At 32.0% G+C, this 13,665-nt stretch overlaps 1 protein-coding gene across 5 annotated transcripts in view; it reads right to left on the bottom strand.

Annotated features, from left to right (window-relative positions):
- The window catches only part of Samsn1 (SAM domain, SH3 domain and nuclear localization signals 1), a 143,565-nt gene that overhangs the window by 25,272 nt on the left and 104,628 nt on the right, over window positions 1-13,665 (bottom strand). For all 5 annotated transcript variants that reach the window (XM_078044466.1, XM_078044467.1, XM_005324307.5 and 2 more), the window contains one exon: window positions 2,534-2,605. In XM_078044466.1, coding sequence (XP_077900592.1) covers window positions 2,534-2,605 — 72 coding nt within the window. The remainder of the gene's footprint in view (window positions 1-2,533; window positions 2,606-13,665) is intronic.

A 13,665-nucleotide genomic window follows, 5' to 3' on the forward strand; every position in this document is an offset into this window, starting at 1 on the left:
TCTAGATAACCACAGATCTTCCTTAAATCATCCAGGTTTCTATTCATATATCACATAATAGGAGAGAAATTTTCTAATAGATCACTCTCCCCATTTGTCCATATATCCAGTTTGTTTAATCAGACTTATTCTTGTCCTAAGGACCTAAGGTTACTTGATACTATATTTGTTTATTTAATTCTCATCTGCATCTTCCATTTGATGCATGTTCCTGAAGATTTTATCTTTTCTTTATTCTGAGTATCTAGACTACTTATATAACTGGTGATTCAAATTTTTAAAATAAATGAACTCTTTATGTTGAACTTTGAAGCATTTTTTCTCCTTCCGAGGACATACTTATCTTTAATACCTGAGGTTTGCAAGAAACAAAACTTGTAGGTCATCTGGCTTAGCACTGCCCACCATTCCTGATAGGTGGACAGCCAGTCATTCTCTGAATATTAAAAAAAAGATGGGAAACTTCTCTTTAGTGAACTTGACTATTTTAATATAAAAGTTTAATCACATAGTTAACATCGTTATTAATCAATATTATGTTTTGCTTGATATCTTACCCCAAATTGCCTATGATAAATATGAATGGACAGCCAATTTAAGCCCTCATTGCATTTTATTAATTTCTACATTCAAGGTTATAAAGGCAAAGATTCTTTGCTTAATTCAAAAGCACTGAATAAAATATAATTTGGAAACACTTTAAACTGTTAGAGTTTTTCTTTCTTCTCTCTGCTTAAATTTTCTCTGTGTTCATTGTAAGACTATTTTACTAAAATAAATGTGAAAAATTTTTTATTACAACTGATTTTAACTTATTCTCTGAGCTTCAGGAAATGTACTGCAGATTGTTTTTTCAGTTTTTCTACCATTATTTACAGAAGCTTCAGAGAAATTATCTCCATATATTTTAAGTGTTTACATTTTTTGATGCTGTGCTTCATAGCCTAAGCTACATTTTAATTTAAGTATTTAGTTACAGCTTTGTTTTTGTTTCTGCCTTTTAAAAATGTGTGTCCTCCTCTAGACTTCAGTCATCATGAAATAAGTAAGCATTTTCATCTATTATTCCCATCGTACTTCCTGAGTGCCTGATGGGAATTCTGTCATGGAGTTTGATCTGAATTAGTTGAATGGAAGGAGGATGAATGCTGTGTTTCTGAAAAGTATGCAAATTATTTCATCACGTTCACTAAATACTTTCACAAATTATTCAGCCATTATAATTTGTCAATGACTCTGAATAAGTCTGGGTTACATTTATGAGTTAAGTCTAGAATTATAAATTAGATAATTTTTGAACTTAGTTATGTATGATTATGGAGAATTAAAAGTTTACACAAGAGGCAAACTGAAAACAAAAATCTTATAAGTCTTCTCTGTCTCTTTCAACTTTTCTTAAGCTTGAAAGTGTTTATAGCTTACAAATGTGTATGTAATGGTCACTGATGAGACATTTCAATGCATATAGTAGGACTTTGAGGATGCATTTGAGTAGTCTTATATATACATTCATGCATATATATATATGAATGGATGTATTTATGAATTACTAATGGTCATTGTCATCATTTTATTTCCATTTCTTTTGTGCGGAATATCTGTTACTTTAAAATAAAGCGTCATTGGTGAGGTTGCTGAGTCAGGCAAAATGATGAATATGTAACTGTAACATATTTTTAATTTTCTCAGCATGTATGCCTCCTTTCTATTCTTTTATTAGTTATTGTACTTTTCCTTAATCACACATCACAGGTTGTCCCTAGCTAATGAGATAGTATAACAAAATGGCAAGCTTTGGAGTCAGAGAAGAGGTTGTGTTCTGCCTTTGTCATTTACTAACTCTGAAATGTAAAAGTAATTTTACTCCATGAAGCAAGAATACTTCTTCAACAGTAAGATAGAAATATAATAGTTTCTATGTTGTAGGTAAGGAAAGTGTTTATATTATTCTTACCACATGGTAAATGCTCAATTAAATATATATTATTGGCATTATTAACATAGTATTTTATAAATTTAATTTATGTGAAGCTTTCTTAAGCTTAAAAGTGTGCATGACTTACAGATGTGTATGTAATGGTCACTGATGAGACATGTCAATGCATATAGTAGGATTCTGAGAGTGCATTTGAGTAGTTGTATGCTCTCCTTAACAAATTCACAGCCAAGCCACTTAATCAATTCCTAATTTTAAATCATTACAACAACAACAACAACAACACACACACACACACACACGTATTGTGATGGAAGAGCTCAGGAAATTTGGAATTTTTAGTGTCACTGTAAATTGCATCTATCTTCTTATATTCATATTCTACCTTCCTGAACATCTTTTAGCCATCTTAGTTTTTACCTTAATGCCCAGTATGATAGGAGGTATCATGTTGTTTGTTCATTTATTCCAAAAATATGGGAAAGCTATGATTTAAAAATGTTTTTATTTTTCATACTTTACTTTGCAAAAGTATTGTTTTCATAATTGTTAGAAAGTATGTGCATAAAATTTATAAATATAGAATAAAATACTAACCTCAGTTGAATCATCTGGTTTTGATATGGAATTATTCCGAAAACGATCAAAATTTCCAAAACTGCTGCTGCGCTAAAAAATTGGAAAAGAAAAGGCAAGGAAATTTAGGGGTTGTGACTTTCATGACTGAAAATCATAACAACATTTCATTATAGTTTAATAAGCACTGTCTCTTGCATATATAGGCTATAAAAAACTCTTCCCTGGAAGATCAAAGACATTGAAGTTATAAATATTATTAACCTTTTTATATTTATGGTTGATATGATGTCTTCCTATGCTTTATGTCATAATGTTAAGCACCTGGGAGAAAAATCTCAGTTAAATTATTTTTAACTTAGAGCATTACTTTTACTCTTGAGGGTAGCCCCTGAAGAATCTGTGAATTCTAGACTGAACCTTCTTTAAATGAGCTAAACCCTACTTCTAGCAGGTAATGGCAGTAGTATCAACCAACCAACCAATAAATAGCGATGATAAAACAAAGAACACATTTATGAGTAGATGCACAATCAGAGATCAAATTTCATAAAAAATGAACATAGTTGCATTTCCTATTCTTAAATCTTGATATTTTGAAATTATTTACTGGGTGGAGAAAGAGAATGCATACACATAGATCTATTAATAAATTGAAGGCATGTACCATCTAAAATTGTGAGTAAAACTGAATTTTTCCACATTTCACATGGAATTATAATGGGAGCTCTAGGTCAATTTCATCACTAGTTTTAAGAAAAAGCTCAATATGTTAGTAAGAGACTGTTCCCTTGGATACCTTTTCCCTTACAAAGCTAAATTATTCTTGTGCAACTCATTCTAGGCAGGTAATTACAAACAATCCTGAAATGCTACCAAGTATGTGGGTCTCTTCAACACATTTTCAAAATTCTTTAGTTATTGAATCAAAAAATTGCTATTTCTTTACTCTCTACTTAATTTTATGCATTGTTTGGGATGGTAGTTATCTGATCTTTGTTTACCTTTATGTCCTATCTTAGCTACTTTATCTCATTTCAAGTTTATCATACTTTAAAAATAAGCCAATGGTACTGAAAAAATAGCCCAGTAGAATGTAAAAGTAATAATGGGAGTCAGTAATCTATAGGAGCTTGTATTGTCCTTCCAGAAATCATAGCCCATTTCAGCTTAAGTCAGCTTCAAAGTCCCCTAGTCCTTAGAAGCACTCTAATACTCATGTCTCCCCACTAGCTATCTTTAAAACTCCTGGCTTCCTTTTAAAATGAGCTGAAATAAAAAGATCCTGACATGTGACAAGGGGTGAGCTGATAGACTCTGTGCTGCTGATTATCACCCCAAGGATGATGGCTGTGTTAGATACAATTAACGCCTCTCGCTGACTTGCCAGCCCTGCTGAATAAGCCCTTCAGCCCTTCTTGCTTGTGGTAAGAGGAGAGGAAGAGAGCCTGAAATTGAGACCCACACTAGAAAATACCAAGACTTTTTAGGCCTAGAGACACTGCCCAAAGTGTTAACCACTTCACCTTGCCTACTGGGCATTTGTAGCAGGCTGTCATTGCTCAGGGATCACAGAAGGGAATTGAGAGTGCTATTCTCCTGCTTATAAACAATCCAGATATGGGGAAATCTATTACCCTTTCATAGACCTAAAATATTCTTATGTTCTATTGTAGCCCACTCCTATGTCAATTTTGTAGTCTACCTTGTGCCTGCCTCCTGCCTATCAAATATTAATGGGAGTTATGGAATGATTTCCACTACTGGATAATGGGTCCTGTTGCACAGGGAGGGCACAGAATAGACTCCTTCAGCGTTTTCTACACTATCTTTTTCCATTAAGTAATCAATAGTCACCACCTTTTAAAATTAATTCTCACCCCATTATATCAATAAAGAAAGCAGATTTAGGAGTAGTGGTTTAAGAAAGACACAATACTATTACTTTGGGTTTTGCCAGTCATCTCATTGCTAATAATTCAGCAAATTGAAGCCAAAGAAGTCTATCAGTCTTTTCTAAGAGACTGTTAAAAAACATATCTATGTACTTAAGAAGACATTTAAAATTTTTCATTATTCTCTGGTTTAAAAGTCAGGGACTTTCAGAGATGGCGTCATAATGTGTTTATAGGTTAGAGCTCATAATGCAAAGGGGTTAATATTCACTATGAGGTATGATCAAGGAACAAATTTATAATTTTTACTGTCAAGTTTTTTTTATGAAAATGTGAATCATGTGGATGCAAAATCTGCTTCTACTATAATATTAGTAAATGAGAATGTGGGTCTTTTTGTTTTATTTTTTGTGGTACTAAGTATTGAACTCAGGAGTGCTCTATCACTGAGCTACACCCCAGCCCTTTAAAAAAAAAAATTTTTAAACAGAATCTAAGTTGCTGAGATTGGCCTTGAACTTGTGATCATCCTGTTTCAATCTCCCAATTTATTGAGATTATAGACATATACCCAGCAGATAATGTATTTGAATATTGATAATTTTGCATCATATACTCACAACAAATTAGATTTAGCAAATACTATTGATGACAAAAGCTCCCATCAAAACAAAGCTATTATATAAACAAATAGCCCTACCCCCACCAAAAACTAAAACGTATACAGTTGTTCCTTATAAAGTTAGAGATTCATTTGTAAAATAGAGCAACATCTATGTAGAACAATTAGCAATTTTTTAAAAATTTATGTATGTGTTTCCCTTTGTGCTAGCAATTAAGTTTTCAAGTGTCTACATCAGAGATACAACTGGATGTGAATTGATTTACACACCCACACTCATTCTAGAACTTTTATGAAGAAGCCAAAAACCCCAAAGTTTATCAAAGGGGGATTGACTGAATAATGTATGGTAAATAAACACCATGGAAATGTAGGCAGCAGTAAAACAAAAAAAAAATTGAAACACATATTTGAAGAATGCAATGGAATAATCTCTATACAGTGTAAGTTAACAACGCAAAATGCAGAAATGTACAGAGTGGCTCTAATTTATTTTAGTGTGGAAATATATGTGTTTTCTAATACAGGCAGGTATATATTTTTATTTCTTCACTATATAAGGCAAAACAAAGGATAAAGGGGATAGGAAAGAAAATACTCTGGATATGTACTTTTATTTTCTAGATTTAACTTCAAAGCCATGTAAATATTCCATTTATTATAAACCAAATTAAATCAATATAAAAATATTTTTAAAATTTCAAAATCAAAATGAAACAATTGAACCTGATTCTATATTGAATTGGCTGTTCAAAAAAGAGGAATTACTTTAAGTGGTTTTAAAACACAGTACATTGATGGTCTCTACATAATAGCATGTATCTCAAGGACAAAAAATAATGACAAAATAAATCTTGTTTTCAATAATAACATTGTTATTAATAGTATTGATATATACAGGTGTACATGTTGGGTGACAATAAAAATAATAATGTTAATGACATTCATAATGAAGATTCTCAGTACATGAGAAAAGCATATATAAAATCTAATGTTTTGATAAAAAAAACATACAGTTTTAAATTGCAATTGAAAACACTGTGAGCATTCATGGTATATTTCCTCTTTAAAAAATATGTTTCCTAGCTCTGCCTACTTGAAAAGATTTGGAACAATCAGAATTCAGTGTTGTGTCACTTCTAGTGTCTAGATAGTAGACTCTAAATACATTTTTTTCCCAAAGGAACCAGGTCTCTTTTACCAGGATGAGACAGAAAATAATACTAGTTGATTCTGGACTCCTTATTATACATAAAACAAATACATTTTCCAAAAAATTTAGGGTCCATAGTGAAAATTCTTACTGGAGTGAACTGTATCAAAATATGGCTAATTTCAGTATTAGTAAAAATAATAACTTCAATATATCTAACATATCAAAATTCATGGGTTCGTATTTATACCGCAAAGAAAAATAGCAGTGATTATTTTTGGAAATGTTACAGTTATATTTTTGAAAACTAGCAAATAAAAGGAAATACTTAATCTGTCTTTTCTGTATAAAGTGCATTTCAGAGTAGCTAAAAAACTGATCAAATGGAAAATTACTCTGTATATATGTATACTCAAGTTTCATCAATTAAAAATGTCAAAACTACAAAATTATCATTTTGTAAATCCCTAATATAATATTGGATCTAGTCAATGATTATCAATGACCACTAAAAGACAGACAACCAGAATATGTACTTTGTAAAGGAAGCATTTAAGACCACTAATTAAATATTCTTTAGAGGCCAGGAGAGGGAGGGGAGGGGAGGGAAGGGAAGGGAAAGGAGAAATCACTCCAAGCTCCTCTATCTAACTACCAGATTCAGGTAATACACAAACAGAGGAGCATGTTAAATGTCACCAAGAGGATGCAATCAATCAGAAAAAACCCGGACAAGGAGAAACTACATAACTACATGACAGATGACAAGGTTTTTTTAGCTAATCAATAGAAAGAAATAAAAGAGGACACATAAAGTATAAATTAAGAGACTCTAAGTGTTATGTCAACCAAATACAATTGAGAATCTTGTTTTGATACATATCAAATAAATTTCTGTACTAAAAACATCCAAGAGGAAATTTTGCGTTGAAGTAATACTGTTATTTTTTTTAAGTCAAAAAAAATCTAGTGAGGTGCAGCCAGTGTTTGGGCATAAAAACACAATTGGCCATTATCTAATGATGAGCCAGGTGGTGTATAATATATAGGGTAAACAGTACTACTGTCTACTTTTATATATGCTTGAAATTTTCCAGATAAAATGCTGGTTTAAAAATGTGTGTATGTATGTATGTATGTGTGTGTGTGTGTGTGTGTGTGTATGTATGTGTATGTACACATATGTGTATATTTTTAAAGAATTAATGATATTATAAGTTAATTAGGGAAACAATTTACAAAAATATAATAATATTGCCTAAGCTTTAGTTATTTGAAAGTACAGACAATTGAAGGGTAAATTTAAGATTTTTTATGTAAATTTACTTTGATACAACTAATTTTTTTATATAAATGTGTTTTTGATTGCCTTTATGAAGTGGATCTGTGATCACACAGTACAGATTACCTTTTTTTAATATGGTCTACTTGGATTCCACAAAAATAGTGCTGAGCATGAATCATATTTGAACACATTCACGCATATATCTCCCTACATGATGCAATGAATCACCTAAAGAAAGGTAAGAGGATCCTTTTTTATTAGTCACACCTCTTCTCTAATTTTGCATAACAATTTTAATAATTATTGAATGCCATTTCATGATAAAAAAAAAACTGTCAGTTTCTTAGAAATCATTTCATCCTTTTCAATGAGGAAATTATTGCAAAAACTCTACCTGGAAAAACATTTTCTTTTTAAAAATTTTCCACCATGCTACTCCATTAAAGAACATTGATCTAGTCGGTTTTTTCTCAAAAAAAAAAAAAAAAAAACAAAACAAAAAAACAAAAAAAACAAATACTGGTTAAGCAGCATGGGAAGTGTGGCAAAGTTAACTTGATAGCAAGAAGGGAACTAAGTGGATTTCCTAAAAGAATGACCAGCCTTCTTTTACCAACATGCAGGAAACTTGAGAGTCTGTTTCTTGAAAAATGAAGTAAGCTTTCAATCCAAACCAGAACTGGCTTTTATTTTTTCTTAACTATTCCCCAATTGTGAGGTCTTCACCTCCAGCATCATTTACTATTCAGGTAAGGTACTGGTGGAAAGTTTCACAATCTATTTCAAAGAAAAAATTTGCATATGTGAGTCAGACATCTGCAGTATTTTGAAATATACTGGCAAATTAAAAATTATACACACTCTGCCAACGAGTTCTCACATCTTCTAAATATTGCCCAGAAAGTGTTGGTTAGTAATATGCTCTTGAAGATCAGAATTCTCTTTCAGCACACCCTCGTATGAATATTCTATTATGAAATGCTAAGTCTCAGTAAGCTTGTCAGACTTTATCCAAAAGCATTCGAGGATTTAATTGTTCTAACTAACTCAGGTGCTAAGATCTTTTGAAGAGTGTGAATTGAATTTAACTAACTAAAAATAATCTGTTAGAATTGTCTCAGTGTTAAATAATTATACTATCATGTGGTGCTCGTGGAAGACAGTTGTGTGGGACGTCAGGGAACTGGAAGCTCAAAAGCCATCAGCACTGCAAAATCTTGCCTTCCACATTAACATTTTCACCTTGAATTAAGCCAAAGCTCAAACGTGTATCAATGCCCTAAATATTTTCAATGTTCATCTTTGTTCTAAGAACAAAAGTTCTCTGATTCAGTACCTTTGTGTCAACTATAATATGCCCAAAGGAAGTGAAGAATTCTAATTCTGTAGTATTTCTTAAAGTTTAGTCAAAATTTCCATGCTAAAGGTTACTTTCAGAAGTTGATGTGCCACTGAAATAATTTCTGAAAACTGAAAGTGCCTTACAAATTACCCAAAGAGCATGGAGGCGGGGATACTAGAAGGAAAAAGAAAAAAAAAATTCAAGACAGAATGATCCATAAATTGTAAAAGTGGGTATTCATATCAGCCTATTTAATGTAACAAAACAAATTTTACAAGTTAAAAAAAATGCTTAAAATTCTCAATCAGACCTCTGTAAAATTTACAACCATGTCTCATTATTCACACTGCATCCAGACTCTAAGTCGTGCTCCCCTTTTAGACATCAAATATAATTTTATGCTTTAGTTGAAAGGAGTTTGGAAATAATATTTTGAGATCTTTTAAATATTTTTTTCAAGTAAAAAGCATAATGTGACAAAAGTTTAGGGAAATGACATGACCAATTCTTTAAACCTCCATAGAATAGCAAAAAAGCAAAAGGTTTTAAATACTTTTATGATTATACTACTCTAATTATACTATCCTAATGATTATGATTATACTACCCTAAACTGTTTAAATTTTTTTCTTGTAAAATTCTACTTGAATCACTATTGTTTTATACTTTCTAATTTTTCTCTTTTTCTTACTACTGAACATATTAACAAGTACTGTAAATGATCCCTCTTGATCTTCAATCTGGAATTCTTTATGGCATCACGTTTTTGAAAGATTCAGAAATTTCTCTACAGAACCCACTTTTCTTTTTCAAAATTAATTAATATTTTATTATTGAATAAGAGTTTTGTAAGAAACTGTACCATCTCCCATCCTGAGAATTATCAATGCCTTCTACTATTGATTTGGACATATTGCCCTGAAAGGCTACCGTGAATACCTTTTTTTTTTTTTTTACTTAGTTACGTATGACAGTACAATGTTCTTGACATATCATATATTTGAATCAGATGGAATATAATTTCTCATTTTTCTGAGTATACAGGTTGCAGAATCACATTGGTCATGCAGTCACATATATACACACAGTAATAATAATGTCTGTTTCATTCTACTATCCTTCCTATCTCTATCTCCTCAATCCCTCCCCTCCCCTCCCATCACTTCTCTCTACCTAATCTAGGGTAACGCTATTCTTTCTTTTTCTCACATCTTCATACATGTATTTTGTATAACAATGAGGGTCTCCTTCCACCATCCATGCAATTCCCTTTCTCCTTCCCTTTCTCTCCCACCCCTCTTCCCTATGTAGAGGTAATCTTCTTCCCATGCTCTTTCTCTCTTCCCCATTTTGAGTCACCCCCCTTATATCAGAGAAGACATTCGGCATTTGTTTTTAGGGGATTGGCTAACTTCACTTAGCATAATCTGCTCTAATGCCATCCATTTCCCTGCAAATGCCATGATCTTATTATTTTTTAGTGCTGAGTAATAATTCCATTGTTTATATATGCCACATATTTTTTATCCATTCATCATTTGAAGGGCATCTAGGTTGGCTCCACAGTCTAGCTATTGTGAATTGTGCTGCTATAAACATTGATGTGGCTGTGTCTCTGTAGTATGCTGTTTTTAGGTCCTTTGGGTATAGTCTGAGAAGAGGAATAGCTGGGTCAAATGGTGGGAGGACCTACTTTTCTAACTGCTGTAGTTCATTGTCACTCTTCCCCTGCCTTTGTGTGGGAGGGCCAGTGTCTTAACAGGGAGCTCTCTGCTTATGTGCTGCTACCCCTGGGGATGTACTTTAAACCCACCTCTGGACACTCCACCCTGTGCTGTTAAAACTTGTACTTGGTCACTGCTTTCTCCGGGACACTGGAACAATAATACAAAATATAATGTCCCCCTCCCCCTGCCCCTGTCTTCTAGCCTCCACATCTGCTCAATTCTTTCTCCAAATTCTATTGTTGGCCCTTTCCCCCTATTCCTTTTACTCAAATATTTGCTAATTCCTGAACCAATGCAACAGCTTTCAGCTCTGTTGTCTTCAAATCTTGCTTCTCCACATCACTACTTTTCCTAAAGTACTGATTCTCATCATTTATTCTTCCCTTCAATGTGCAATACTTGCTTTACATCACTAAGACAATTACTGAGAGCTCACTATGTGCCAAACTCCATGCCAAGCTGGTCTCTAATTATTTCATTAAAAAAGCAGATCACTATCACTCTGTCTCTTTTCAATATACACTATGACTTATTTTACATTTCATTTTTAATTTATTTTTATGGTGCTGGGGATTGATTCCAAGGCCTGGCCCATGCTAGGCAAGCTCTCCACCCTGAGCTGTACCAAAAACCCCACATTTTTAAGTTGAATGCTTTCTACTTTCATACCTTTGCACTAGATATTGATTTCTCCAGCTTGTAGAGAGGAAAACTAAGGCTCAGGGTCTTTAAGTAGCCCTGTAGTTGACAAAGCTCAGACTCAGTAAGCAGCACATTATGATTCCCCATGGTACCAAGCAATGCCAGTCAATCTACTTAAGCAGAACCTGAGACATATCTTGCTGATGAGCATGGATACAATAATTTAGCTCTCTAAGCTGTTGCTCATGTTGTTTTTCTTTCAAGGAATGTTGGTCTTCTTTTCATCCACCTACTCAAACCTAGCCCATTCTTCAAGGGCAGAACTAAGTTCCACCTTCCCTGTAAAGCCATTTACTGATATCATTCTAATGCACATTTATTACCCCTACTCTTGAGTATTCTAGCACTTATAGACAAAGACCCCACAGTTATGAGACTTGACAAAACCATATCAGAGGAGAAATCCCACATTATTCTACAAGTTAAATGCCAAAAATCATACCTTTCACAGTTATACAAAAGCAAATTGTAACTTGATCACATAACAGCTGATAATAATAATTTGTTGATGTTTAATTAAAGAACAGGAAATTTTATGTCACGCAATTCAACATAATTAAAGTGGAATGTGTGGCTAATATTTGTATTTGAGGAAGGGTTATCAGTATGAATGAAATGAGAACATATCCTGGAGAAATTTTTCCTCTATTGGTGCCATTGATCAAATCATTTCAATCCATAAAAGCTCAATGGAGCCATGTTCAAATAAAATGTACATAATATAAAAAGAATTTCCTTCAAGAAAATTATACATATACAAAAATAAGGAAAGTTAAGCAGTATAGTAGATGTCAATTTGAAAATCTATACTTATTTAGTTACAAATAGTTATTTAGATAGCAATGATGAAGAAATTAGTACACGAAAGGGTTTTGCATGTTTATGCCTATTAATCACAGTTGGTTTACAGAATGGTACACTAATATTGCAGATTCAGGGAGTGAAATTAGCTAAATTCAATATAATTTGAATTTGCTTAAACATTTTCAAAAATCATTTAGTCTTGGAGATTGTGTACTTGTTGACTAAGCAACTCCTTAGAAAACCCCAAATCTAAAGATGGTAATTGCTAAAATAGTGATAAAATAACAAAAAAGTGGTAGAGCACATACTATATGTAAAAAAGGATCATTCATGACCAAAAATGTGTCAAATACCTGATATAATTCTCTTCCAAACATTTGAGGAAGAGAAAGAAATACTGTCTCTCATGAATATTATCATTTTGATTATTTAGAAAATTGTTTTTATATTTGGTACAGCAATATCGAATTTTCTGTTGTTTATGTGGACTGTCTCTTGAACCCAAAATTGGCAAGAAGTTTTTAATTCTTACACCAACTTGTATAGTTTGTTTAAAAGCCTTATGAAGATATATGTTGCGAAGGGTTTTGGGGCCACTTTCAGGCAAAGGGTCATTAAAGAAGTCATGATTTACCATGTGAGCAATGGTTACAAAATAGTGGGGATGTTTGGGGAGAAAGTGGCAAGGAAAGAAAAGAGGAACTACAGGTAACATGTTTTATGCATTTGCATCTCTACCCTAAGATAAGTAATTTCCCTGAGATAATTTTGTTTCATTAATTTTATTTTATAGATACTTTGATATAGGAAATGTGGTACAAAGGATTGGTGATTCACATTTCCAATTACGAAAAAAAATCTCAGAAATTTAGAAATAAACTTTCTATTCTTTGCATTTTTCTATTTACAACCAGGTATTAAATATTTTTACTGTTCACACCATTATCAACTATTTTATTCCTATAGCTCAATTTCAAAAACAATTAATTCTGCAAATAAGTGATTCTAATAAGTAATTTTGTGTAGGATATGACTAATAAAACAGGATACTATTAAAGATCATGGTAAAGAAGTCATCTATTTTTTAAAAAAATATTTTTTAAATTATAATTACAACAAGTCTTACTACACTAATTGAAATCTTAAATATCAAATTGACTCTGCTTTTTTTACTAAGTATTTGATTTTTCTATTTGAGCAATCTATTACAAAATTATATGTATCATGCATGATATCATTAATCTAAAATAAACTATTAAAAACATAAAGTTGAAATTATGTCCATTTAATTTTAGCATCAATGGGGTTTTTAAAACAAGAGCAACTTATTAATTACTTAGTAAAATTGAATAATATCTTCCAGGATCTCAGATGTGAGTACTTTATTCTTTTCAAAATTTGGAGAAAGAAAAAAAATCCTAAAAATGTTTTATTAAGTAACATAATAGAAAGTTGTACAGTATTTTTAAGCCTAAGATATATTTTTAACATACTTAATGACTGAATTTGTTGATTCAAACTTTAGGTCCCTGAAATTTTCATAGTAAGTTTATCAGTTACATGTTTTTATCACTCAATTTAGTCACCCCAGTTTTAAAATCAAATTAAACTCACAAAGAGGTA

This window comes from Ictidomys tridecemlineatus, chromosome 3 (genome assembly GCF_052094955.1).
Source record: "Ictidomys tridecemlineatus isolate mIctTri1 chromosome 3, mIctTri1.hap1, whole genome shotgun sequence".
NCBI classification, from domain to species: domain Eukaryota; kingdom Metazoa; phylum Chordata; class Mammalia; order Rodentia; family Sciuridae; genus Ictidomys; species Ictidomys tridecemlineatus.